This window comes from Pelophylax lessonae (assembly GCF_965119305.1).
Source record: "Pelophylax lessonae genome assembly, chromosome: 4".
In the NCBI taxonomy this organism is placed as follows: Eukaryota; Metazoa; Chordata; class Amphibia; order Anura; family Ranidae; genus Pelophylax; species Pelophylax lessonae.
Window position 1 is genome coordinate 592,086,593 of NC_138771.1, and position 27,742 is coordinate 592,114,334.

At 45.1% G+C, this 27,742-nt stretch overlaps 2 protein-coding genes across 2 annotated transcripts in view; both read left to right on the forward strand.

Moving 5' to 3' along the window:
• LOC309554073 (suppressor of SWI4 1 homolog) overlaps nucleotides 1-10,751 on the forward strand; it is a gene marked incomplete at its 3' end in the record, with an annotated part of 70,387 nt that extends 59,636 nt beyond the window's left edge. Inside the window, exons 6-7 of the mRNA XM_082255605.1 lie at nucleotides 7,183-7,259; nucleotides 10,640-10,751. Coding sequence (XP_082111731.1) covers nucleotides 7,183-7,259; nucleotides 10,640-10,751 — 189 coding nt within the window. The remainder of the gene's footprint in view (nucleotides 1-7,182; nucleotides 7,260-10,639) is intronic.
• Nucleotides 10,752-21,637: 10,886 nt separating this feature from the next.
• Nucleotides 21,638-24,478, forward strand: LOC309554494 (collagen alpha-1(XI) chain-like). Its single transcript, XM_082256243.1, has 3 exons — nucleotides 21,638-21,715; nucleotides 22,664-22,897; nucleotides 24,265-24,478. Exons 2-3 carry the CDS (start codon nucleotides 22,700-22,702, stop codon nucleotides 24,409-24,411), a joined length of 345 nt encoding a protein of 114 aa, XP_082112369.1. The 5' UTR covers nucleotides 21,638-21,715; nucleotides 22,664-22,699; the 3' UTR covers nucleotides 24,412-24,478.
• Nucleotides 24,479-27,742: the final 3,264 nt, after the last annotated feature.

Genomic DNA, 27,742 nt, shown 5'->3' on the forward strand with positions numbered 1-27,742 from the left:
TTTTTTATGAAATTGAAGTACTCAGCACTTTTTTTGTATAGAAGATATATTGTAATGGTTTATTTACATTTTAATTTGTTTGATCACCACGGCATAATTTAACGAATACACAATTTTATCACAGGAACACGTCTTTATTTTATATATTCACCATTTTAAGCCATGTTTTAAGCCACACCCTTATAAGTTACATTTCCACTTCTGAAGCGCACCACCCACCCAAATTGCACTATTGTATTGACTGGTTCCTGGTACCAGTATTGTGGTGCAGCAGCAGGAAGGGAAACATATACGACCTCGGATAGCGCAGGAACCACCCATACATATCTGATTGTAATTAGGTCGATCTTTTACATGATTACTACTGGTGGTTCTCACCCCCAGGCAGAACACAATAGCGCTGCAGGAAGGGTTCCCCCATCAACCCTCACTGTGTTGATGGGGGAATCGCGCAATTTTCTTTCTTTCCACCCATTGTGGAGGAAAAGAAAATCGAATCATCTATGGGCTGCTTTACTGGTTCTTTCGGGTGTCAATGATGATAGTAATCTTCTGAGGGTTTCCAATGATCCTTGGTTTAGTATACGCTCTGAGACATCCATATTGCTTCCTCTCATGTGTAGGTATATCCACATTGGGGAGTTAATTACCATGAGCAGTATGAATATTCTGTGTTTATTAATGAACGTGTCATTCCCATCGAAGTATAAAATAAAAACACAGATGCAGGCATGTTTTTTTGTATTTCCTTTGATTGGTAAAATGGTAGCTTTATATATTTATATTTTAGCTGTGTCTTTAAATGTTCACCTATTACAACTAAGGGTGCCACTGCTTGACACCTCAAGGTGGTCCTGCTTCCTGGACATAGTGTGCATCAGGCATCTATTCCTTACACCCCCTAGTTGGTGTTTTCTCACTTTTATTTTTCCCTTCCCTCTCTAGGTAAATCTGAATACAATCCGCAGATGCATTCTTATAAATTATACCGAGGACACCCAGACGCTGGACTTCAGACATTAGTAAGTGCTCGGACATCTCCATGTCGCTAAGATGATGGTTTTATAGTCTGGGCAGAGCTTTGATGCTTTGGGGATTCATCTGTATTCAGGATCAACAAGACATGTTAAAAGAGCAGTGCAGGATATTAAAAACAGGCTGGGCTGCGAAGGGGGCAGGAGCAGCTGGCTCCAGGAGTGCCAGGCTGCAAAGGGGGCAGGAGCAGCTGGCTCCAGGAGTGCCAGGCTGCAAAGGGGGCAGGAGCAGCTGGCTCCAGGAGTGCCAGGCTGCGAAGGGGGCAGGAGCAGCTGGCTCCAGGAGTGCCAGGCTGCGAAGGGGGCAGGAGCAGCTGGCTCCAGGAGTGCCAGGCTGCGAAGGGGGCAGGAGCAGCTGGCTCCAGGAGTGCCAGGCTGCGAAGGGGGCAGGAGCAGCTGGCTCCAGGAGTGCCAGGCTGCGAAGGGGGCAGGAGCAGCTGGCTCCAGGAGTGCCAGGCTGCGAAGGGGGCAGGAGCAGCTGGCTCCAGGAGTGCCAGGCTGCGAAGGGGGCAGGAGCAGCTGGCTCCAGGAGTGCCAGGCTGCGAAGGGGGCAGGAGCAGCTGGCTCCAGGAGTGCCAGGCTGCGAAGGGGGCAGGAGCAGCTGGCTCCAGGAGTGCCAGGCTGCGAAGGGGGCAGGAGCAGCTGGCTCCAGGAGTGCCAGGCTGCGAAGGGGGCAGGAGCAGCTGGGTCCAGGAGAGCCGGGACTGTGAAGGGGGCAGAGCAGCTGGGTCCAGGAGGGCCGGGACTGTGAAGGGGGGGGCAGGGGCAGCTGGGTCCAGGAGTGCCAGGACTGTGAAGGGGCAGGAGCAGCTGGGTCCAGGAGAGCCAGGACTGTGAAGGGGGCAGGGGCATCTGACTCCAGGAGAGCCAGGCTGTGAAGGGGGCAGCTGTCCCCAGGAGAACCAGGACTGTAAAGGGGGCAGGGGCAGCTCGCTCCAGGAGAGCCGGGACTGTGAAGGGGGCAGGGGCAGCTCGCTCCAGGAGAGCCGGGACTGTGAAGGGGGCAGGGGCAGCTCGCTCCAGGAGAGCCGGGACTGTGAATGGGGCAGGGGCAGCTGGCCCCAGGAGAGCCGGGACTGTGGAGGGGGCAGGGGCAGCTTGCCCCAGGAGAGCCGGGACTGTGAAGGGGGAAGGAGCAGCTGGCTCCAGGAGTGCCAGGCTGCGAAGGGGTCAGGAGCAGCTGGCTCCAGGAGTGCCAGGCTGCGAAGGGGTCAGGAGCAGCTGGCTCCAGGAGTGCCAGGCTGCGAAGGGGTCAGGAGCAGCTGGCTCCAGGAGTGCCAGGCTGCGAAGGGGGCAGGAGCAGCTGGCTCCAGGAGTGCCAGGACTGTGAAGGGGGCAGAGCAGCTGGGTCCAGGAGAGCCGGGACTGTGAAGGGGGCAGAGCAGCTGGGTCCAGGAGAGCCGGGACTGTGAAGGGGGGGGGGGCAGGAGCAGCTGGCTCCAGGAGTGCCAGCACTGTGAAGGGGCAGGAGCAGCTGGCTCCAGGAGAGCCGGGACTGAAGGGGGCAGGGGCAGCTGACTCCAGGTGGGCAGGGGCAGCTGGCCCCAGGAGAGCCAGGACTGCGAAGGGGGCAGGGGCAGCTGGCTCCAGGAGAGCCGACACTGCGAAGGGGGCAGGGGCAGCTGGCTCAGGCTCTCAGCAGCGCATTTAGAGGCTGAGCCAGCTGTTGCCAAGGCATCTGGATGGATCCTGACGTTAAAGTCAGGATCTCTCCAGAGTCTGGACCGGCCAAACATCAACAAATGGGATGGCTCTTCAGAGCATGCTTATATTTTGCTGGTCACAATACTTCAGAATAGGTGACACGGAGTATGGAAGGAATGCAATGGAGAGCCTGATGCTTGATATTTTTGATGAACCTTGCCTTGAGGAAAGCCAAGATGGCTACACCTATGCATGGATTTCTAGCGTTCAGTTCCACCTGTGAAGAGAGCTGTCCCACTCTAAGCTACTTTTGGTAATTTTTTATAAGTTCAGTGATCAGGACAGATTTTCCTAAAACCTTTTATTGATCGCATTAGTGAGGTGCAGTACGTACTATCAACCTATAGGTGCTGCACTTGTGTAAGCCTGGATTGGTTCTGTTTCCTATGGGAGTTTTTAAACGGGTAAGGAGATCTGAGATCTTCACATTCACACAACTATTGACTTTCTCCCTGCAGAGCTTACATTTGTAGAGTTACCAAAAATGAGTGTAGGACCCATTGCATGGAAGAGATGGTTCACAAAACGGCAAGCCAAAAGTGCTTGCATTCGGATAAGTGGGTATGCACTGTGTCCTGCAGTAGCATCTTCTCCTTATAGAGATTAAGAAAGGTCTGCAGACAACCACAGGCAGCGGTCTTAGTCATTGGGTGTTTACTGCATCTAAGAGCACTCCAAAAGCACGTGTAAAGGAAGAACATTCTTTCCTCACTGTTCAGCTGCTGCCCACACAATTTCAGTCCTGCAGCTTTAAAATGTTCCTGGCTTTAATGGTAACCCAATGGCTTTAGTACTTGGCATTAATGACCTGGATTATGTTTCAGAAGAGGTCCTCAATAGCTGTCTCCTGGTTTTTTCATTAAACATTTACTTTAACAGACTTAGCCAATCTGGGGGTCTTCCATGCCTGGATGGGTAAGCAGGGACTTTTACTTAGAGGAAGTAAACCCTCCTCAGGAAGTTGTACCTATAGGTAAGCCTATATTAAGGCTTACCTATAGGTACTGTAAATATCTCCTAAACATGCACCGTTTAGGAGATATTTACCTTTAATGCAGCCAGTGACGTCACTGGTGCATGCGCTCTGAAGGAACGGCAGATCGTGCCGTTCCTTCAGAGCCCTGTGCCGTGACCGTCGGCTCCCGCGCGCGTGCGCGGGAGTGACGTCACCGCGGCTCCGGCCAATCAGATGGCCGGATGCCGCGATCCCGGAAGACGGGCGACTATACATGTCGCCCGTCATACAGGTAAGCGGACGGCACGGCGGGGGCTCGTTCTAAGGTAAGTATTTCATAATGAGCTAGTATGCGATGCATACTAGCTCATTATGGGTTTCTCTTTCAGGATGTAAAGAAGAGAAATTTTTTTTTTATCGGTGTACAACCTCTTTAAAAAAAAAAAAAAGTGCTATTTATGAAAAGTACACAGAATAAAGGCAGCCATACGTGGATTGAATTTCAGCTGATTCAGCAGGGATCGGACGAGATTTCGATCCATGTATGGGCATGCTGATTGTAATTAGGTCGATCTTTTACATGATTACTACCGGTGGTTCTCACCCCCAGGCAGAACACAATAGCGCTGCTGGAGGGGTTCCCCCATCAACCCTCACTGTGTTGATGGGGGAATCGCGCAATTTTCTTTCCTTCCACCCATTGTGGAAGAAAAGAAAATCGAATCATCTATGGGCTGCTTTACTGGTTCTTTCGGGTGTCAATGATGATAGTAATCTTCTGAGGGTTTCCCATGATCCTTTGTTTAGTATACGCTCTGAGACATCCATATTGCTTCCTCTCATGTGTAGGTATATCCACATTGGGGAGTTAATTACCATGAGCAGTATGAATATTCTGTGTTTATTAATGAACGTGTCATTCCCATCGAAGTATAAAATAAAAGCATAAATGCAGGCATGTTTTTTTGTATTTCCTTTGATTGGTAAAATGGTAGCTTTATATATTTATATTTTAGCTGTGTCTTTAAATGTTCACCTATTACAACTAAGGGTGCCACTGCTTGACACCTCAAGGTGGTCCTGCTTCCTGGACATAGTGTGCATCAGGCATCTATTCCTTACACCCCCTAGTTGGTGTTTTCTCACTTTTATTTTTCCCTTCCCTCTCTAGGTAAATCTGAATACAATCCGCAGATGCATTCTTATAAATTATACCGAGGACACCCAGACGCTGGACTTCAGACATTAGTAAGTGCTCGGACATCTCCATGTCGCTAAGATGATGGTTTTATAGTCTGGGCAGAGCTTTGATGCTTTGGGGATTCATCTGTATTCAGGATCAACAAGACATGTTAAAAGAGAAGTGCAGGATATTAAAAAAAACACGCTGGGCTGCGAAGGGGGCAGGAGCAGCTGGCTCCAGGAGTGCCAGGCTGCAAAGGGGGCAGGAGCAGCTGGCTCCAGGAGTGCCAGGCTGCAAAGGGGGCAGGAGCAGCTGGCTCCAGGAGTGCCAGGCTGCAAAGGGGGCAGGAGCAGCTGGCTCCAGGAGTGCCAGGCTGCAAAGAGGGCAGGAGCAGCTGGCTCCAGGAGTGCCAGGCTGCAAAGGGGGCAGGAGCAGCTGGCTCCAGGAATGCCAGGACTGTGAAGGGGGCAGGAGCAGCTGGCTCCAGGAGTGCCAGGACTGTGAAGGAGGCAGAGCAGCTGGGTCCAGGAGAGCCGGGACTGTGAAGGGGGCAGGGGCAACTGGCTCCAGGAGAGCCGGGACTGTGAAGGGGGCAGGGGCAGCTTGCCCCAGGAGAGCCGGGACTGTGAAGGGGCAGGGGCAGCTGGCCCCAGGAGAGCCGGGACTGTGAAGGGGGCAGCTGGCTCAGGCTCTCAGCAGCGCATTTAGAGGCTGAGCCAGCTGCTGCCCAGGCATCTGGATGGATCCTGACGTTAAAGTCAGGATCTCTCCAGAGTCTGAACCGGCCAAACATCAACAAATGGGATGGCTCTTCAGAGCATGCTTATATTTTGCTGGTCACAATGCTTCAGAATAGGTGACACGGAGTATGGAAGGAATGTAATGGAGAGCCTGATGCTGATATTTTTGATGAACCGTTCCTTGAGGAAAGCCAAGATGGCCACATCTATGCATGGATTTCTAGCGTTCAGTTCCACCTGTGAAGAGAGCTGTCCCACTCTAAGCTACTTTTGGTAATTTTTATTTTTATAAGTTCAGTGATCAGGACAGATTTTCCTAAAACCTTTTATTGATCGCATTAGTGAGGTGCGTGCAGTACGTACTATCAACCTATAGGTGGTGCACTTGTGTAAGCCTGGATTGGTTCTGTTTCCTATGGGAGTCTTTAAACGGGTATAGAGATCTGAGATCTTCACATTCACACTCAACTATTGACTTTCTCCCTGCAGAGCTTACATTTCTAGAGTTACCAAAAATGAGTGTAGGACCCATTGCATGGAAGAGATGGTTCACACAACGGCAAGCCAAAAGTACTTGCATTCGGATAAGTGGGTATGCACTGTGTCCTGCAGTAGCATCTTCTCCTTATAGAGATTAAGAAAGGTCTGCAGACAACCACAGGCAGCGGTCTTAGTCATTGGGTGTTTACTGCCATCTAAGAGCACTCCAAAAGCACGTGTAAAGGAAGAACATTCTTTCCTCACTGTTCAGCTGCTGCCCACACAATTTCAGTCCTGCAGCTTTAAAATGTTCCTGGCTTTAATGGTAACCCAATGGCTTTAGTACTTGGCATTAATGACCTGGATTATGTTTCAGAAGAGGTCCTCAATAGCTGTCTCATGGTCTTTTCATGACACATATACTTTAACAGACTTAGCCAATCTGGGGGTCTTCCATGCCTGGATGGGTAAGCAGGGACTTTTACTTTAAAAAAAAAAAAAAAAAAAGGTGGATTGAATTTCAGTTTATTCAGCAGGGATCGGACAAATTTCAATACCTGTATGGGGGTTCTTTCCCCAACCTTCGCCCACCCTCCTTCCCCCCCCCCCCCCCCATTGTGGAAGGAAAGAAAATCGAATCATCTATGGGCTGCTTTACTGCTTCTTTCGGGTGTCAATGATGATAGTAATCTTCTGAGGGTTTCCAATGATCCTTGGTTTAGTATACGCTCTGAGACATCCATATTGCTTCCTCTCATGTGTAGGTATATCCACATTGGGGAGTTAATTACCATGAGCAGTATGAATATTCTGTGTTTATTAATGAACGTGTCATTCCCATCGGAAGTATAAAATAAAAGCATAAATGCAGGCATGTTTTTTGTATACCCTTTGATTGGTAAAATGGTAGCTTTATATATTTATATTTTAGCTGTGTCTTTAAATGTTCACCTATTACAACTAAGGGTGCCACTGCTTGACACCTCAAGGTAGTCCTGCTTACTGGGCATAGTGTGCATCAGACATCTATTCCTTACATCTCCTAGTTGGTGTTTTCTCACTTTTATTTTTCCCTTCCCTCTCTAGGTAAATCTGAATACAATCCGCAGATGCATTCTTATAAATTATAACGAGGACACCCAGAAGCTGGACTTCAGACATTAGTAAGTGCTCGGACATCTCTATGTCGCTAAGATGATGGTTTTTGTAGTCTGGGCAGAGCTTTGATGCTTTGGGGATTCATCTGTATTCAGGATCAACAAGACATGTTAAAAGAGAAGTGCAGGATATTAAAAAAAACACGCTGGGCTGCGAAGGGGGCAGGAGCAGCTGACTCCAGGAGTGCCAGGCTGCAAAGGGGGCAGGAGCAGCTGGCTCCAGGAGTGCCAGGACTGCGAAGGGGGCAGGAGCAGCTGGCTCCAGGAGTGCCAGGACTGCGAAGGGGGCAGGAGCAGCTGGCTCCAGGAGTGCCAGGACTGCGAAGGGGGCAGGGGCAGCTGGGTCCAGGAGAGCCGGAACTGCGAAGGGGGCAGGGGCAGCTGGGTCCAGGAGAGCCGGGACTGCGAAGGGGGCAGAGAAGCTGGGTCCAGGAGAGCCGGGACTGTGAAGGGGGCAGAGCAGCTGGGTCCAGGAGAGCCGGGACTGTGAAGGGGGGGGGGGCAGGGGCAGCTGGGTCCAGGACTGTGAAGGGGGCAGGAGCAGCTGGCTCCAGGAGTGTGAAGGGGGCAGGAGCAGCTGGCTCCAGGAGTGCCAGGACTGTGAAGGGGGCAGAGCAGCTGGGTCCAGGGGAGCCGGGGCTGTGAAGGGGGGCGGGGGCAGCTGGGTCCAGGAGAGCTGGGACTGTGAATTGGGCAGGGGCAGCTGGCTCCAGGAGAGCCGGTACTGAAGGGGGCAGGGGCAGCTGACTCCAGGAGGGCAGGGGCAGCTGGCCCCAGGAGAGCCAGGACTGCGAAGGGGGCAGGGGCATCTGGCTCCAGGAGAGCCGGCACTGCGAAGGGGGCAGGGGCACCTGGCTCAGGCTCTCAGCAGCGCATTTAGAGGCTGAGCCAGCTGCTGCCCAGGCATCTGGATGGATCCTGACGTTAAAGTCAGGATCTCTCCAGAGTCTGGACCGGCCAAACATCAACAAATGGGATGGCTATTCAGAGCATGCTTGTATTTTGCTGGTTGCAATACTTCAGAATAGGTGACACGGAGTATGGAAGGAATGTAATGGGAGAGCCTGATGCTTGATATTTTTGATGAACCTTGCCTTGAGGAAAGCCAAGATGGCCACACCTATGCATGGATTTCTAGCATTCAGTTCCACCTGTGAAGAGAGCTGTCCCACTCGAAGCTACTTTTGGTAATTCTTTATAAGTTCAGTGATCAGGACAGATTTTCCTAAAACCTTTTATTGATCGAATTAGTGAGGTGCAGTAAGTACTATCAACCTATAGGTGGTGCACTTGTGTAAGCCTGGATTGGTTCTGTTTCCTATGGGAGTTTTTAAACGGGTAAGGAGATCTGAGATCTTCACATTCACACTCAACTATTGACTTTCTCCCTGCAGAGCTTACATTTCTAGAGTTACCAAAAATGAGTGTAGGACCCATTGCATGGAAGAGATGGTTCACACAACGGCAAGCCAAAAGTACTTGCATTCGGATAAGTGGGTATGCACTGTGTCCTGCAGTAGCATCTTCTCCTTATAGAGATTAAGAAAGGTCTGCAAACAACCACAGGCAGCGGTCTTAGTCATTGGGTGTTTACTGCCATCTAAGAGCACTCCAAAAGCCACGTGTAAAGGAAGAAAATTCTTTCCTCACTGTTCAGCTGCTGCCCACACAATTTCAGTCCTGCAGCTTTAAAATGTACCTGGCTTTAATGGTAACCCAATGGCTTTAGTACTTGGCATTAATGACCTGGATTATGTTTCAGAAGAGGTCCTCAATAGCTGTCTCCTGGTCTTTTCATGACACACATACTTTAACAGACTTAGCCTACCTGGGGGTCTTCCATGCCTGGATGGGTAAGCAGGGACTTTTACTTAAAAAAAAAAAAAAAAGTGCTATTTATGAAAAGTACACAGAATAAAGGCAGCCATACGTGGATTGAATTTCAGCTGATTCAGCAGGGATCGGACGAGATTCGATCCATGTATGGGCATGCTAATTGTAATTAGGTCGATCTTTTACATGATTACTACTGGCGGCTATAGTCACTAGCAGTAATCCTTGTGTTCTGGTCCCCCCCCAGGCAGAACACAATAGCGCTGCTGGAGGAGTTCCCCTATCAACCCTCACTGTGTTGATGGGGGAATCGCGCAATTTGCTTTCCTTCCACCCATTGTGGAAGGAAAGAAAATCGAATCCTCTATGGGCTGCTTTACTGGTTCTTTCAGGGTGTCAATGATGATAGTAATCTTCTGAGGGTTTCCCATGATCCTTGGTTTAGTATACGCTCTGAGACATCCATATTGCTTCCACTCATGTGTAGGTATATCCACATTGGGGAGTTAATTACCATGAGCAGTATGAATATTCTGTGTTTATTAACCACTTGCCGACCGCCGCACGACTATCTACGTCGGCAGTCAGCCCCTCACAGGCAAAGCGACGTAGGTCTACGTCGCTAGCCTGTGAGGGTCTAGGGAGCGAGCGCCGCCGGAGGTGCGCTCCCGCGTGGTCACGGACCCCCCCCCCCCCCCCCGCGCACGTGTGACTGGCGGACCCCATGTCCGCTGATCACTCTGCGATCGGCGGGGGAGAGGTAGAAAGTCAGGCGGCTTGTGTAAACAAAAATGAGGTGCAGTACGTACTATCAACCTATAGGTGGTGCACTTGTGTAAGCCTGGATTGGTTCTGTTTCCTATGGGAGTCTTTAAACGGGTATAAAGATCTGAGATCTTCACATTCACACTCAACTATTGACTTTCTCCCTGCAGAGCTTACATTTCTAGAGTTACCCAAAATGAGTGTAGGACCCATTGCATGGAAGAGATCGTCCAAACAACGGCAAGCCAAAAGTACTTGCATTCGGATAAGTGGGTATGCACTGTGTCCTGCAGTAGCATCTTCTCCTTTATAGAGATTAAGAAAGGTCTGCAGACAACCACAGGCAGCGGTCTTAGTCATTGGGTGTTTACTGCCATCTAAGAGCACTCCAAAAGCACGTGTAAAGGAAGAACATTTTCCTCACTGTTCAGCTGCTGCCCACACAATTTTGGTCATGCAGCTCTGCATTATAGGAAGTTGCTGGCCCTAAAGACTTTTATGATAGTTACTTCTTCATTTCAAGGAACAGTACTGTTATTGGCATCAGACACAGCCTGGTAGAGCCCATTGTTAATGTTTCTTTCTGCTGTCTTTGTGTCCATAAGGAAGATCTCTTCCTACATTGTGTGGTCACTAAGACAGGAAGTGTGAGGAATCTCTCCAATGGGAATGTAGACACCAAATTCCTGCTTTTTTTTTTTTTTATTAGTAGATTCGGAAAGAGTTAGGACTTTTATTGCTGTTTTTGTATTCTTAAAAATGATCTGTAAATTCCTCTGTTTCTACAGCAGTGTAAAGGTGGTTCCAGTAGGAATGAGCAAAGGTGTAAAGAAGCTACTTCAGGAGAAGTTCCCGAATATGAATCGCTGGGAGGATATCAGTGAGCTGCTGGTCAAGTGAGTATATAAATCGGGTAGGATGCCTCAGTATACTGGGGTTGGTGTCTCCTGTTTTTTTTTTTTTTTTTTTTTTTTTTTAATTCCTTTATTTAGTAAGAGGTTGCAATACAAACAGAGTGAATGCACATCAGGTAAAGATGAAACAGTACAATCTGACAACAGCGTCATAAACAGAGCTTCAACCAAAGGTTACCGTAGCTGTGAAATGAATATAGTCAACTGGAACAGAAAGGTGGGATTAGTCCCCTCCTGGGTGTGCAAGAGAACAAACATACCAAATGTTACAAAGGATGGCAGATTGAGTAACAAGTAAACAACCTCAATTTATAGCAAACTTATGGGTGTCGGGTACCAGGATAGTACCGACAGACGGGCTCCTGTACAGAGCAGGAAACGGCAACTCCAAACCATGGAGTCATTGAGGGAATGAACAGGTATCAGGGATAGAAGCTACAGAAGATTCCAGTCTCAGGGAGAAAGTGTGAGTAGGTACAGATGGGAGAGTGAGAGGAAGGGAGCAGGAAACGCGGGGTGAAGAGGAAAAAAGTAAGAGAGAAGAAGGCGTGGAGGAAGGGAGCAGGAAGGAAGCTGATGGGGCCGGCGATACCCGGGTCCCAACCCCCCCGCACCCCCAGAGCCCTAGTTGCAGACAGAGAGCTCCCGCGGGTAAGCGTCCGTACATGTGAAGTAGTCCCACGGATCCCATTTGCCCTGAAAAGTTTGTTCTTGAGTGTACAATGTAGCCGATATGTCCTCCATGTCCCGAAGCTCCTTTAACCTTGGAAAACCACAGAGACCTCAGGGGTGTATCAGGTGATCTCCAACAGAGGGGAATGCAGGCTTTGTCAGCATTTAAAAGCTGAATAGCCAGAGAGGACTTGTATCTCTTAACTGGCCATCGGGGGAGGTGCAGCAAGCACGCCGCAGGATCATCCGCCACATCCACGTTAGTAAGCTGTTTGATAATGCCGGCCACCGCTTGCCAAAATGGTTTGACCAGCGGACATTCCCAAAAAATATGAAACATCATCCCTGTGACGTCATTGCAGCGCCAGCATTTATCCGATACCATAGGGAAACAACGATGCAAGAAAGACGGCATCCTATACGAACGCGTGAGAACCTTGTATCCCGTTTCCTGAATCTTAGTGGCGATAGAGGATTTATGCGCAAAGAGATTTATCTTGTCTCTTTGGGTTTTCGTGAAAGTGGTATGGAGGTCAGATTCCTGGTGTCTCCTGCTTATAGAGCCGCCTTCTCAAATTTTTTACCCCAGGGGAATGCATGAAATCATTTTCAGGTAACCGGAATCCCTGCTAAATCCAGTTTATTTGGGGTCAGTGGGAAAAATGTCCCCTTTGTTAGTGGCCAGTGGAAAGAACGGTGCCCTTCCAGTGGTTTTCCGAAAGACACCATTATGTTGTCGCTAGTTTTCAGTGCAGTAATGGAGTTCTTTCAGGCTAGGTTCAGACCTCTGATACTGATTCTTCGTGCATTTCTTGTGCATTTTCTATGTGCATTTGTTTATGCATTGCAATGCATTTTCATGCTTTTTTAGTTTTGGCCAATGACCAGCTATTATTTTTTTTGCACAATGACAATCGAGCAAGATTTTATGTAGAAGTGTCATTTTATTAAGCATATATTGGCATGTGCATTAATGTTTTCTGTCCAGAAGAAACCTCTGTTTGCTTTCTTTCTGTGTGGTCAAGTAACTGTCCCAAGCCTCATACACCTTACGGGTAATGTCCTGCTGTGTCCTGTCATTCTTGGTGTTATCTTTGTAGTTGTCAAATAGATCCGGAGAGGAAGGATCTTACCTTGTAGATAGGAAATGGGATTGATAGATGAGAATAAAAATGTCTTTATTGCAGATCCAGTTAAAAGTACAGCAAAAAACACACGCTCCCAGGACAACCAGTAAATGCGTTTCACATGTGCTTGTATTGTCAAGTTTTTTTGTGTATATGTGGGGGAGGTGAGAGCTGTACTGGGCCGCCCTATGAGTAATGAATAAGCACTGACATGTGAAACACGTTTACTGGCTTTCCTGGGAGTATGTGTTTTTCCTTTACTTTGAGTCCCCGTTCACACTAAGGCGACCTGGTCGCCTCACAGGTCGCCTCCCATAGGGAAGCTGTGGACCCGTTCTAATAGGAGCGACACAAGTCGCTCCGACTTAGAAAAAGGGTCCGGAGCTTCTTTGGGGCGACCTGGAGGCGACCGCCATACACTTCAATGTTATGAAGTCCGTGGCGGCTGCTCCGAGGTCGCGGCGCGCTGCTCGCACCGCGACCTCGGAGGTCGCGCTGTGAAGTAGCGTCGCTTGTATGTGAACGGGGTCTGACTGAATCTGCAATAAAAATATATTTTTATTCCCATCTACCTTGGAGTGCCGCCACTTCCATTTCCTTTATACATTAAACGCTGCTGCAGACCGGGCTGGCACCTAGGTGTAGTGAATGTAGTTAAATTCTCCTGCGCTCTAGTGCAATAATGGGAAGGAAGAGGCAAGTTTCCAACAAATATGGATTAGTAGGACTAAAGGTCTTGCTGCCACCTCAGGACCGAGGGTATCCGATACAAACTGAAGAAAAGATAACAAAAATAGGGGTGCACCGACCTAGTGCATTATCACTAAAAACATTTATTAAAATTGTAAAATGCATAAAATATACTCACAAAGTGTGATAATGAACACATACATATCAACAATTCAATGTGTAAGTAAAGACGTCTCCAAGGAGGCCAGGCGCTGCGTAGTGCTGGACGGCGTGTGGCAGAACCGCACGGAGCTGCTGTAGCTTAGGCTGGCTGACGCGTATTCATCATTAGCATATAGCAACAGCCCTGAGGAAGCTGGAGTCTCTTGTTTCCCCAAAACGCATTGGCTTGATCACTTGTCGCTACTTTCAATAAAAACGATCCAAAATTCATCTTTCAACTTGCATTTCATTGAATATCCGGTGCTCTTTTTACCTACCTTTACAAGTACATGCAGAAACCACCTTAAGACCGTACGCAGAGGTAGAAACCCAAACCCCCAAGAAGAGCTTACTGCCATCTTTCTGTTAAGTGGGGCAGAAATCATCGGTAGGGAACTTTTCCAACCGGCCTCCACCATCACTCACCCATAGATCCACAACTGAGTGAGTCAGTCCAGCGTGATCTCTAACCCTAAGGGCTCTTTTAAAAAGAAACAGAATGTTTATTAGAAATGTTACATTTCTCTGCTCTCCCCCTTCCCACACATCATTATAATGTGGGTTGTAATCCATAACTGAATAGTAGAAGGGATCCATATAAATAATTAGGTTGTGGTATTCTGTGAAATTCCCATTGCCATGCTTACATTTTTCACTTATTATTTTCTTAAGGAAGGGGAGAAAAGTGCCCTGCTATAAACAAATGCAGAAAAAATTGCTAGAGTGTTCTAACAAATGAAGTGCTGGGTATGAACATATACAATCACACATATCATTAACTATACGACATCAAATAAAGTGCAAAAATTGTCCAATATAAGCAAATATGCAGTAGACAACATCAAATAAAGTGCAAAAAGTTGTGCAATGTAAACAAATGTGCAATATAACAGATATACAATGTAGGCAACCTCCATATGTCACAAAAAGGAATTTGGGTCGATCTTTTACATGATTACTACCGGTGGTTCTCTACCCCCCCCCCCCCCCCCCATTGTGGAAGGAAAGCAAATCGAATCATCTATGGGCTGCTTTACTGCTTCTTTCGGGTGTCAATGATGATAGTAATCTTCTGAGGGTTTCCCATGATCCTTGGTTTAGTATACGCTCTGAGACATCCATATTGCTTCCTCTCATGTGTAGGTATATCCACATTGGGGAGTTAATTACCATGAGCAGTATGAATATTCTGTGTTTATTAATGAACGTGTCATTCCCATCGAAGTATAAAATAAAAGCATAAATGCAGGCATGTTTTTTGTATATCCTTTGTTTGGTAAAAATGTAGCTTTATATATTTATATTTTAGCTGTGTCTTTAAATGTTCACCTATTACAGCTAATGGTGCCACTGCTTGACACCTCAAGGTGGTCCTGCTTCCTGGACATAGTGTGCATCAGACATCTATTCCTTACATCTCCTAGTTGTTTTCTCACTTTTATTTTTCCCCTCCCTCTCTAGGTAAATCTGAATACAATCCGCAGATGCATTCTTATAAATTATAACGAGGACACCCAGACGCTGGACTTCAGACATTAGTAAGTGCTCGGAGGTCTCCATGTCGCTAAGATGATGGTTTTATAGTCTGGGCAGAGCTTTGATGCTTTGGGGATTCATCTGTATTCAGGATCAACAAGACATGTTAAAAGAGAAGTGCAGGATATTTAAAAAACACGCCGGGCTGCGAAGGGGGCAGGAGCAGCTGGCTCCAGGAGTGCCAGGACTGTGAAGGGTGCAGGGGCAGCTGGGTCCAGGAGAGCCGGAACTGTGAAGGGGGCAGGAGCAGCTGGGTCCAGGAGAGCCGGAACTGTGAAGGGGGCAGGAGCAGCTGGCTCCAGGAGTGCCGGAACTGTGAAGGGGGGGGGCAGGGGCAGCTGGGTCCAGGAGAGCCGGGACTGTGAAGGGGGGTGGGGGGGGAGGCAGGGGCAGCTGGCTCCAGGGGAGCCGGGACTGTGAAGGGGGCAGGGGCATCTGACTCCAGGAGAGCCGGGCTGTGAAGGGGGCAGGGGCAGCTGGCCCCAGGAGAGGCAGGACTGCGAAAGGGGCAGGGGCAGCTGGCTCCAGGAGAGCCGGGACTGCGAAGGGGGCAGGGGCAGCTGGCTCAGGCTCTCAGCAGCGCATTTAGAGGCTGAGCCAGCTGCTGCCCAGGCATCTGGATGGATCCTGACGTTAAAGTCAGGATCTCTCCAGAGTCTGGACCGGCCAAACATCAACAAATGGGATGGCTCTTCAGAGCATGCTTATATTTTGCTGGTCACAATACTTCAGAATAGGTGACACAGAGTATGGAAGGAATGTAATGGAGAGCCTGATGCTTGATATTTTTGATGAACCTTGCCTTGAGGAAAGCCAAGATGGCCACACCTATGCATGGATTTCTAGCGTTCAGTTCCACCTGTGAAGAGAGCTGTCCCACTCTAAGCTACTTTTTGGTAATTTTTAAAAGTTCAGTGATCAGGACAGATTTTCCTAAAACCTTTTATTGATCGCATTAGTGAGGTGCAGTACATACTATCAACCTAAAGTAAAGGAAGAACATTCTTTCCTCACTGTTTAGCTGATGCCCACACAATTTCAGTCCTGCAGCTTTAAAATGTTCCTGGCTTTAATGGTAACCCAATGGCTTTAGTACTTGGCATTAATGACCTGGATTATGTTTCAGAAGAGGTCCTCAATAGCTGTCTCATGGTTTTTTCATTAAACACATACTTTAACAGACTTAGCCAATCTGGGGGTCTTCCATGCCTGGATGGGTAGGCAGGGACTTTTACTTAAAAAAAAAAAAAAAAAAAGTGCTATTTATGAAAAGTACACAGAATAAAGGCAGCCATACATGGATTGAATTTCAGTTGATTCAGCAGGGATCGGACGAGATTCGATCCATGTATGGGCATGCTGATTGTAATTAGGTTGATCTTTTACATGATTACTACCGGCGGCTATAGTCACTAGCAGTAATCCTTGTGTTCTGGTTCCACCCCCCCCCCCAGGCAGAACACAATAGCGCTGCTGGAGGGGTTCCCCCATCAACCCTCACTGCGTTGATGGAGGAATCGCACAATTTTCTTTCCTTCCACCCATTGTGGAAGGAAAGAAAATCGAATCCTCTATGGGCTGCTTTACTGGTTCTTTCAGGGTGTCAATGGTGATAGTAATCTTCTGAGGGTTTCCAATGATCCTTGGTTTAGTATACGCTCTGAGACATCCATATTGCTTCCTCTCATGTGTAGGTATATCCACATTGGGGAGTTAAATTACCATGAGCAGTATGAATATTCTGTGTTTATTAATGAACGTGTCATTCCCATCGAAGTATAAAATAAAAGCATAAATGCAGGCATGTTTTTTTGTATTTCCTTTGGTAGGTAAAATGGTAGCTTTTATCTATTTATATTTTAGCTGTGTCTTTAAATGTTCACCTATTACAGCTAAGGGTGCATAAGAATTGCATTAGTGAGGTGCAGTACGTACTATCAACCTATAGGTGGTGCACTTGTGTAAGCCTGGATTGGTTCTGTTTCCTATGGGAGTCTTTAAACGGGTATAGAGATCTGAGATCTTCACATTCACACTCAACTATTGACTTTCTCCCTGCAGAGCTTACATTTCTAGAGTTACCAAAAATGAGTGTAGGACCCATTGCATGGAAGAGATGGTTCACACAACGGCAAGCCAAAAGTACTTGCATTCGGATAAGTGGGTATGCACTGTGTCCTGCAGTAGCATCTTCTCCTTTATAGAAATTAAGAAAGGTCTGCAGACAACCACAGGCAGCGGTCTTAGTCATTGGGTGTTTACTGCCATCTAAGAGCACTCCAAAAGCACGTGTAAAGGAAGAACATTCTTTCCTCACTGTTCAGCTGCTGCCCACACAATTTCAGTCCTGCAGCTCTGCATTATAGGAAGTTGCTGGCTCTAAAGACTTTTTATGATAGTTACTTCTTCATTTCAAGCAACATTACTGTTATTGGCATCAGACACAGCCTGGTAGAGCCCATTGTTAATGTTTCTTTCTGCTGTCTTTGTGTCCATAAGGAAGATCTCTTCCTACATTGTGTGGTCACTAAGACAGGAAGTGTGAGGAATCTCTCCAATGGGAATGCCGACACCAAATTCCTGCTTTTTTTTTTTTTTTTTTTCTTAGTAGATTCGGAAAGAGTTAGGACTTTTATTGCTGTGTTTGTATTCTTCAGTGTACAATGTAGCCGACATGTCCTCCATGTCCCGAAGCTCCTTAACCTTGGAAAACCACAGAGACCTCGGGGGTGTATCAGGTCATCTCCAACAGAGGGGTATGCAGGCTTTGTCAGCATTTAAAAGCTGAATAGCCAGAGAGGACTTGTATCTCTTAACTGGCCATCGGGGGAGGTGCAGCAAGCACGCCACAGGATCATCTGCCACGTCCACGTTAGTAAGCTGTTTGACAACGCCGTCCGCCGCTTGCTAAAATGGTTTGACCAGTGGACATTCCCAAAAAATATGAAACATCATCCCTGTGGCGCCATTACAGCGCCAGCATTTATCCGATACCATAGGGAAACAACGATGCAAGAAAGACGGCATCCTATACCAACGCATGAGAACCTTGTATCCCGTTTCCTGAATCTTAGTGGCGATAGAGGATTTATGTGCAAAGAGATTTATCTTGTCTCTTTGGGTTTTCGTGAAAGTGGTATGGAGGTCAGATTCCTGGTGTCTCCTGCTTATAGAGCCGCCTTCTCAAATTTTTTACCCCAGGGGAATGCATGAAATCACTTTCAGGTAACCGGAATCCCTGCTAAATCCAGTTTATTTGGGGTCAGTGGGAGAAATGTCCTCTTTGTTAGTGGCCAGTGGAAATAACGGTGCCCTTCCAGTGGTTTTCCGAAAGACACCATTGTGTTGTCGCTAGTTTTCAGTGCAGTAATGGAGTTCTTTCAGGCTAGGTTCAGACCTCTGATAATGATTCTTCGTGCATTTCTTATGCATTTTCTATGTGCATTTGTTTATGCATTGCAATGCGTTTTCATGCTTTTTTAATTTTGGCCAATGACCAGCTATTATTTTTTTTGCACAATGACAATCGAGCAAGATTTTATGTAGAAGTGTCATTTTATTAAGCATATATTGGCATGTGCATTAATGTTTTCTGTCCAGAAGAAACCTCTGTTTGCTTTCTTTCTGTGTGGTCAAGTAACTGTCCCAAGCCTCATACACCTTACGGGTAATGTCCTGCTGTGTCCTTTCATTCTTGGTGTTATCTTTGTAGTTGTCAAATAGATCCGGAGAGGAAGGATCTTACCTTGTAGATAGGAAATGGGATTGATAGATGAGAATAAAAATGTCTTTATTGCAGATCCAGTTAAAAGTACAGCAAAAAACACACGCTCCCAGGACAACCAGTAAATGCGTTTCTCATGTGCTCGTATTGTCAAGTTTTTTTTTTTTGTGTGTATATGTGGGGGAGGTGAGAGCTGTACTGGGCCGCCCTATGAGTAATAAATAAGCACTGACATGTGAAACACGTTTACTGGCTTTCCTGGGAGTATGTGTTTTTCCTTTTACTTTAACTGAATCTGCAATAAAAATATATTTTTATTCCCATCTACCTTGGAGTGCCGCCAATTCCATTTCCTTTATACATTAAACGCTGCTGCAGACCGGGCTGGCACCTAGGTGTAGTGAATGTAGTTAAATTCTCCTGCGCTTTAGTGCAATAATGGGAAGGAAGAGGCAAGTTTCCAACAAATATGGATTAGTAGGCCTAAAGGTCTTGCTGCCACCTCAGGACCGAGGGTATCCGATACAAACTGAAGAAAAGATAACAAAAATAGGGGTGCACCGACCTAGTGCATTACTACTAAAAACATTTATTAAAATAGTAAAATGCATAAAATCTACTCCCAAACAAAGTGTGATAATGAACACATACATACCAACAATTCAATGTGTAAGTAAAGATGTCTCCAAGGAGGCCAGGCACTGCGTAGTGCTGGACGGCGTGTGGCAGAACCGCACGGAGCTGCTGTAGCTTAGGCTGGCTGACGCGTATTCATCATTAGCATATAGCAACAGCCCTGAGGAAGCTGGAGTCTGTTTCAGCAAAACGCATTGGCTTGATCACTTGTCGCTACTTTCAATAAAAACAATCCAAAATTCATCTTTCAACTTGCATTTCATTGAATATCCGGTGCTCTTTTTACCTACCTTTACAAGTACATGCAGAAACCACCTTAAGACCGTACGCAGAGGTAGAAACCCAAACCCCCAAGAAGAGCTTACTGCCATCTTTCTGTTAAGTGGGGCAGAAATCATCTGTAGGGAACTTTTCCAACCGGCCTCCACCATCACTCACCCATAGATCCACAACTGAGTGAGTCAGTCCAGCGTGATCTCTAACCCTAAAGAGCTATTTTAAAAAGAAACAGAATGTTTATTAGAAATGTTACATTTCTCTGCTCTCCACCTTCCCACACATAATTATAATGTGGGTTGTAATCCATAACTGAATAGGAAAAGGGACCCATATAAATAATTAGGTTGTGGTATTCTGTGAAATTCCCATTGCCATGCTTACATTTTTCATTCATTATTTTCTTAAGGAAGGGGAGAAAAGTGCCCCGCTATAAACAAATGCAGAAAAAATTGCTAGAGTGTTCTAACAAATGAAGTGCTGCGTATGAACATATACAATCACACATATCATTAACTATACGACATCAAATAAAGTGCAAAAAGTTGTGCAATATAAGCAAATATGCAGTAGACAACATCAAATAAAGTGCAAAAAGTTGTGCAATATAAACAAATGTGCAATATAACCGATATACAATGTAGGCAACCTCCATATGTCAGAAAAAGGAGCAAAAATAATGTCCTCAATCATAGACAAAATGCTCTAAAAATTCCAGTCCATATCCAGAAAAAAGGAAGTAGCATCACGTGTTAAGAAATGGAAGGTTGTCACCCTGAGTGCGACCATCACCAAAGGGAGGAGTCAGGAGCGCTTACTAGAGTTGGTAGACTCTAATACTAATGGTAAAGAGTCATTCAAGGAGGAAGTGGTATAACCCTGATGGCACAATAGTGCTCGGATGGTTGTCACTGTCTCCTCAACTCTTTACTGTGCGTATAGGAACTCGGGTACCTAAGAAAACAAAAAGCCTCTTCATAGTGTAAAACTATCAAAGACAGACTTTATTTGAAAGTAGAAACCTTGCATTCTCTGTGTAGTTTTCAGGGCGGTTCTAGTACAAAGTAATGTGATCACAAATGGTATCCAACTGGCGCAATGTTATGGAGCAAACTCAATCGACTAAAAAGACTATTGTGCCATCAGGGTTATACCACTTTCTGCTTGAATGACTCTTTACCATTCGTATTAGAGTCCACTAACCCTCGTAAGCGCTCCTGACTCCTCCTTTTGGTGATGGTCGCACTCAGGGTGACAACTTTCCATTTCTGGACACGTGATGCCCCTTCCTTTTTTCTGGATATGGAGTTTAATTTTTAGAGCATTTTGTCTATATGATTGAGGACTTTACATTATTTTTGCTTCTTTTTGTGACATATGGAGGTTGCCTACATTGTATATCTGTTCTATTGCACATTTGTTTACATCGCACAACTTTTTGCACTTTATTTGATGTTGTCTACTGCACATTTGCTTATATTGGACAATTTTTGCACTTTTGCATTTTAAGCCGTATAGTTAGTGATATGTGTAATTGTTTATGTTCATACCCAGCACTTTATTTGTTAGAACACTCTGGCAATATTTTCTGCATTTGTTTATAGCGCGGCACTTTTCTCCCCTTCCTTAGCTTTGTACAATATTGTTGTGTTGTAGTGTCAGCAGCTGTTCTCCGTGACAGTAGTGCAGTAATCCTTTATATATATTTGGTATTATTTTCTTTAAAGCCTGCAGTTTAGCATTGATGAGATTTATTCAGTGGTACTGAAGTCTAAACTGTAAAGACTCAGTAGCCTTTGCTCAAATGTCATCCTTTGATAGGGTTTTTGATGGAACAGGAGACACTAATATGATGGCCCTTCCTTTGGACTCCTTATAAAAAAGGGAAATAAAAAAAAAGTAGTAATTAGAGAGTAAGAGAATTAAGAAAATTCCCACAATATGAACATTAATTTATCATGATTTGAATTCTTGGTTGATGGATGTTCTACTGATAAACACTTTGCCTTGTTCTTCTAGGTGAAAGTTGCAGCTTGGAGTAAAGAAACCCCAGGAGACTGGTACAGCACCTTTAAAAGAGGAAAGAAGGTAAATTTGATTTTTAATTGGATTTATAATGTATGTTAATTGCTAATGTACAGCTTTTACTAAAAACTTACAGGGCAAAACAGCAAGTTTCCATTAAAGTGATTCTTAAAGCAGAAGTTTTTTTTTTTTTTTAACCTTAATGCATGCTTTGCCTTTAATATGCACCCCCTCCCATTGGTTCCCACTGCTGTCAATCACAGCCAGTGAGGAGGGAGCGAGGGGCCAAACCATGATCTGTGTGTCTTATGGACACATCGATCGGGGCTCAGGAGCGATCACACTTGGATCACACATCATCAAGTGCCCCCATAGAGGATCGGGGCTGTTCTGTGCAAAACCATTGCACAGAGCAGGTAAGTATAATATGTTTGTTTTAAAAAAATGACCTTTAGTCCCCTGGCTGAAAATATTCACCTTTAATTCACTGCCCCACTGTTCCATTAAGATGCTGGCAGAGAGGAAATTAGGCCCCTGTGCAATCTCAAGAGTTATTCTAGTTTGAGCTTACACCGGTCTGAGGACTCTTTTCCCACTCCATACAACATAATTGGTCTGTCACCAAGCACCTATACTGAGGAATGAGTCACATGGTCCTTTATAAGTGGAAGTACTAGGTATTTTCTTTGCTTTCAGCAGCTAAGCAGTCACTCTGCATGCTCCAATACAAGTCTAGAGGTTAAAAGGATTTTAATTCCTAGCTTTTTATTTATAGTACCAATGTACAATGGCACTGCAGCTACAGAAGTCATTAGCTACTGGCACTCAGGGAAAATGTGCAATGATAGTAAAGGGCTGCACAAAGTGAGGTGTTGCACAGTGGTTACAAGTAAAGGAATTTTGAGTTGTAGTTTTTGTTTTTAAGCCATCATTGTTTTGTTTATAATATTTTAAATATCTTGCACATTACAGGCCAGTATTTCACATATTTTCTTGTTGTTTTCTGTACAGTTCCATTACATTGATGCTGATGGTAACCCCGTCCATATGGTACAAATGACATTCCTCAAGTTGCTAAGTGCAGTAGGCAGACAAAACTTCACGTATAACTGCCAGCAGTCTGTGGCGTGGTATGACATGTCGAAGGAAAATCATGAGCGGTCGATAAAGTTGAGGGCAGACAATGAGGAGGAGCTTGGTCACAGCCGCACACCACAGTTACGAGCGTTATATGATGGGTGCCAAGTAAGTATCTAGGGTAACTGATATTTATTATTAAGACATTAAGGCATGTGATTTTTACAGTTTTTTTACAATTCATATTTCCTGGTGCTATCAGTAAGTGAAAACGCCTGAATGTTTTAATATTTGACTCAGTGTTAATCCAGCCTAAAGGGTTAGTTCGCCTTTACCAAAAAACTGCCTATGCAGGTAGGGGCACCCGAGCATCTGTAGATAAAAACATACTTTAATCAAAGTTGTCTGATACACTTACTATATATATGCCATTTACATACCTTCCAAAGGTTGACCAAAAAAACTCCTAGAGATGGCCCCCCCCCCCCCCCCCCTCTTGTCTTGCTAGGACATTTGCTAAGACACTTCCAGACATTACAGCTTAGTCAGAGGAGATTGTAAACACATGCGAGGGTTTGAGAGCTCTTTTCTCTGTTGAGCAGTTGCAGCTGAGAGTTCCTTAGAAATATCCTAGTCTCAAGGCAGGATAGGCAGATGCCATCTCTGCTAGTTTGGGGAGCTGTACCCCCCTTGACCAGGCAGGGCAGCTTGAGGATGTGCTAGGCCCAAAACAGCCTTCTGGCCTAGAAAGCACAAACTACTGCATGCACCTCCCCAGGCCACAGTCTGGGGAGACGGAGAGCTCACCAAACGACTCCACAAATATTTATATCCTCCCCCAGAATGCTTCCTCGGCAACAAACTGACTAGTGGTTCATCAGGGGGGGCATAAGTAATCATACCCCAAAAGTGTTACAGCTCCCTTGCCTATTGCCCCAAGTGCCAGCAACAACTAGTGACAGCAGTCGGATACAGCAGCAACCTTGAGTTTAGAGGAGAACCTCTGCATATGGCAGGGTGGCTACAAATAGTTCTCATAACAAATGAACCAAAGTTAGGTGTTAGTTGTACTTCAGTGCTCATGTGCTAACAAGGAACATGTTAATAGTAGGTGGGATCAAAGTAAAAGAGAGAAGGGATCATCAGTCTGCTGCTTCTCCTTCACTGTCCAGTCACAGGCTGGGGGGGGTCAAGATCGGTAAATGTTACTCAACTGTAGGAAGAAAAAAAAAATCAGGTCTATTGTCCTGTCAGGTAAGTCTACACTGTTTGGCTAGGAATAAAAATCCACTGGCCGATAAAATAGTATGTATTTCATCTATGCATTAACTTTTTACATGGAGTTCAGCTTTAAAGTGCCTTCTGGCTACTAAATTTCACTTCCTGTTTTCTGTATTTCACAGGCATTTCAGTACTATTGCAGTAGATATCAAAAACATGAGAATATTAGATTAAAGGCATTATAATAATCAGCAAACCATTTAGACTTTCTTAGCAATGACTATAACCTATTTTTTTCCTTTCCTTTCTCATAGCTTCGTAAAGGTGTAGAACGAACAGTACTCGAGATCAACACCTACAAGGTGGAACATCTACCCCTCAGGGACGTTGCTGTCAGTGACTTCGGAGACAGCAACCAGAAGTTTGGTTTTGAGCTCGGGCCAGTCTGCTTTAATGGCTAGAAAAACAAATTATGAAAATAAAATGAAAAGCAAAAATAAACTTCTAAAGCATCTTGCAGCCCAAGAATGAAGAACTTAGTTTCATGGCCAGCTAACTAAGACTCTACCACTGGTCGCCACTGGCAAAGATTTATCTTATGTGCTTTTGTTTTACTTTTGATTTTGTGTCATATATTTTTGTTCTTATTTTTAATGCGGGGGATGCTAGATCTTTGTTTCCCTCCCTTGCAGGGTTTCATTAAAACCAAATAATAAAAAATATAACGGGATATGTTTGGCCCCCGGCGACCGTGGCTGTTAGAGGACATGCTACCATACTGAAAGTGGGAAAAAGTCTACTGCACAGCAGTCACTGCAAGAAATCATATGGATCATTTCTGCTCAGTATTCAGGATATTCTGTCCCCAAAATCGGAAGCATTCATGGTTTTGCACTGGAACATCATTGAACAAACAGGATGTTTCTTGTGGCACCCTTTTCATGGAACTGACGCACAGTTTTTTGATTGCTTCAGGCCATTGTCAGTCATACACTGAACACTGTCTCCTCCTCTTCAGATACTGGATATGCCCTGTTTAAATGTCAAATATACATTGTATTATTTTATTTCAATCCCAGTCTGTAGATGGCACCAAATGGATTAGGCTGACATGAAACTCCCGATAAACAAGTATAAAATAGTAAATTTATTGTGTATATATAGCTTTCTAGATTCCCTATAATAATAAAAATGGGCTCTGTGTATTAAGGTAAAGGAAAACTATTAAATATTTGCTTTTTTAACATTCATATGTTCTTCAAATGTATCAAGTGTCAGACTTTTTATATACACCCCAGATCTGGTCTTCTTTTACATCCTTATAGCTCCTGCTATATCTTTTATCCTGATGATTTCCACAGAAACATGCAAAAGAATCTTAAGAACCTTATTCTAGCCCATCAACTATCTTTTTTTGCACCAGGAAAAATTGCATTAATACACAGATGCCTTTAGTAGGTGGCCATGTTTTCAATTATTGATAGTCCTAGAAGCTTCATCTCTCTACATACTTCATCCCTTCTTCAATGTGTTTTAAAGGATTTCTTCACCATTCCGCAGGTCTTTCTTGCTGATAGAGTCGCCTCTTGAACTAGTTGCAAGTTGTCTTCTGCCAGCATGTGTAAATATCACAGCTTCTCACTTCCATCATGTTTGTTTTTTTGGGGCAACTTCAGTTACCTGACAGACAACTATAAAACAATAGGAGGAAACGTTCTGACAACCTCAGCATGAAGAATGATGTCAGAAAATTACCTTCCCGCAATTTATGGGGCAACTTATAAGGAGTTAAATGACCAGCTGTTGGGTAGGGATTTTCTTTAAAAGTTACCTAAAACTTGATTTGTGAACTTAAGGTGCTAATAACTCTAAACAAAATTTTGAGTTAGCTAATAGTATCATGGTTTGTAATATGCCAAGATTGGAATAAACGATCATTAACTCAGAGGGTGTTGTGAAGATAAAAGTACAGGGACAAGTTCCATTTTAACCTGGTCTTTGCAAGTTTTAAAGGGGGTGACTCTACAGACAATGAAAATGTAACATTATAATCTTGTAACTTCATATTAACCAATAAAATGAACAAAAAAAAGAAAAATCCAAGGAGATAAAATGATAAAAGCAATGGAGGACAGGATTATGTGTTTGCCTGCCTAATGATCCCCATTTTACATTTTTAAGTTTCATGTCATTTGTGTTCATCTATTGAAATATGATGGTTAATGTATAGTATCCAACTTGTGGACACGGTATGATACACACTACTGATAAAAGTAATAGAAAGAAAAAATAAACTATTTTACACCATCTTTAAAAAGCGCAGTAGAAAATATATATTTAAAGCCAAGACTTCTTCCATATAAAATGATGTGCTTGTCACCCGCAGTCTGGAGGCAGCTATGCAATTAGCATCATCATTGAGCAGAATGATATGGCTGTCCCCAGCAGTGTATATGTTACGGGTCACTTTAAATGAATTAATTTATAAAGCAGGGTGTGACACAAATGCAATATATGTAATAGAGGTGTGACAGAACTATGGATGACCACTGTACTGCTCTGAAGTTTTGTCCCCCATCAATGGTGCTTACTTAAAACAGAACCCTAGCTTTTTTTAATCGAAAAACTATAGCAAAAATATTTTTTTTCTCCAATATATATTTACTTAAAAAAAAAATACAGACTTCGCCTTCAAGGATTTCATTTTTTTTTTTTAAGAGTTAGTAAAGTAGTTTGCTCAGGAAAGTGCAACACATAGCTGCCACCACTCCAAATCTCGGAATTTTTCATTAGTAGCATCGTGAGCAAACCATTAAGAGTTTGCTTGATATTTTTTGTTGTTCTTGCTGGATCAGCTCGAACAGCTGTAACACATGAAATCATTGTTTTTTTTTTTGTTTAAAAATATTCACCTTTTTGCAAAGTATGAAGGACCAAATATTAAAACCACCCCTCCGATTTCAATATCAAGTGCAATAGGCTAAGGCATACAACCAAATGCCTCTGGCTACAAGCTTAAAATGAAACCATACTTTCTCTGTCGCTCATTGACAGACGTAGTCTTCTTGATTCACAAGAACTGGGTTATGTTGTCTCCGCAGGAGCAGGACTAGGCAGAAAGAAAAAACGTTCTGGCTCCACCTTAGGGGCAGTCCCTGAGGGTATATCCTCCCTCTCTCTGCTACAAGGCATCAGTTTTTGTCTAGTCAGGAGTAAGGACCTAAGTTCCTTGCTGGGATCTCTTTGGTCCTGGCAAGATTTTTTCTTTAGAAAAAATATTTTTTAGGTAGTTTTCTCCAGTGTTTTTTTCCTGTGACATCTTCAAGCAAATACGCCGGACTGGGCGACCCTAGTGGTCACCCCAGCCGGCCTACGAGCGCGCGCAGACCATTGCATTGCGCTTGGTCGGCCGCGACACATTCAAGTAAGTATGCGGGGCCGGGCGATGGGCTGGATGTTGAGATCCAGTGGTCACCCCGGTTTCTGCCTACGAGCGCGTGCAGACCAGAGCTCCGCGCTGGGTCGGCCGCAACGGAGTCCCAGTGGAGGGACTGACCTTGCAAGTTAAAAGTCTCGCTTGGACGCCAGGAACCAGAGAGTCGAGGCGTCCGGAGTGGTCCACAACCCCCCACCCCGGTGGAGAGGGTATTGTGAAGAGAGGGTGCCTGTCGGTTTGGTATGGTGAGTAAACGTTCCCTTTTTTCCTCGTTATGAGGCAGTATGAATTATGGGCCCCTCCATACATGGTCAGTATATATCTGACACTAAAAGTCCCCCTTGTAAATACAGTAT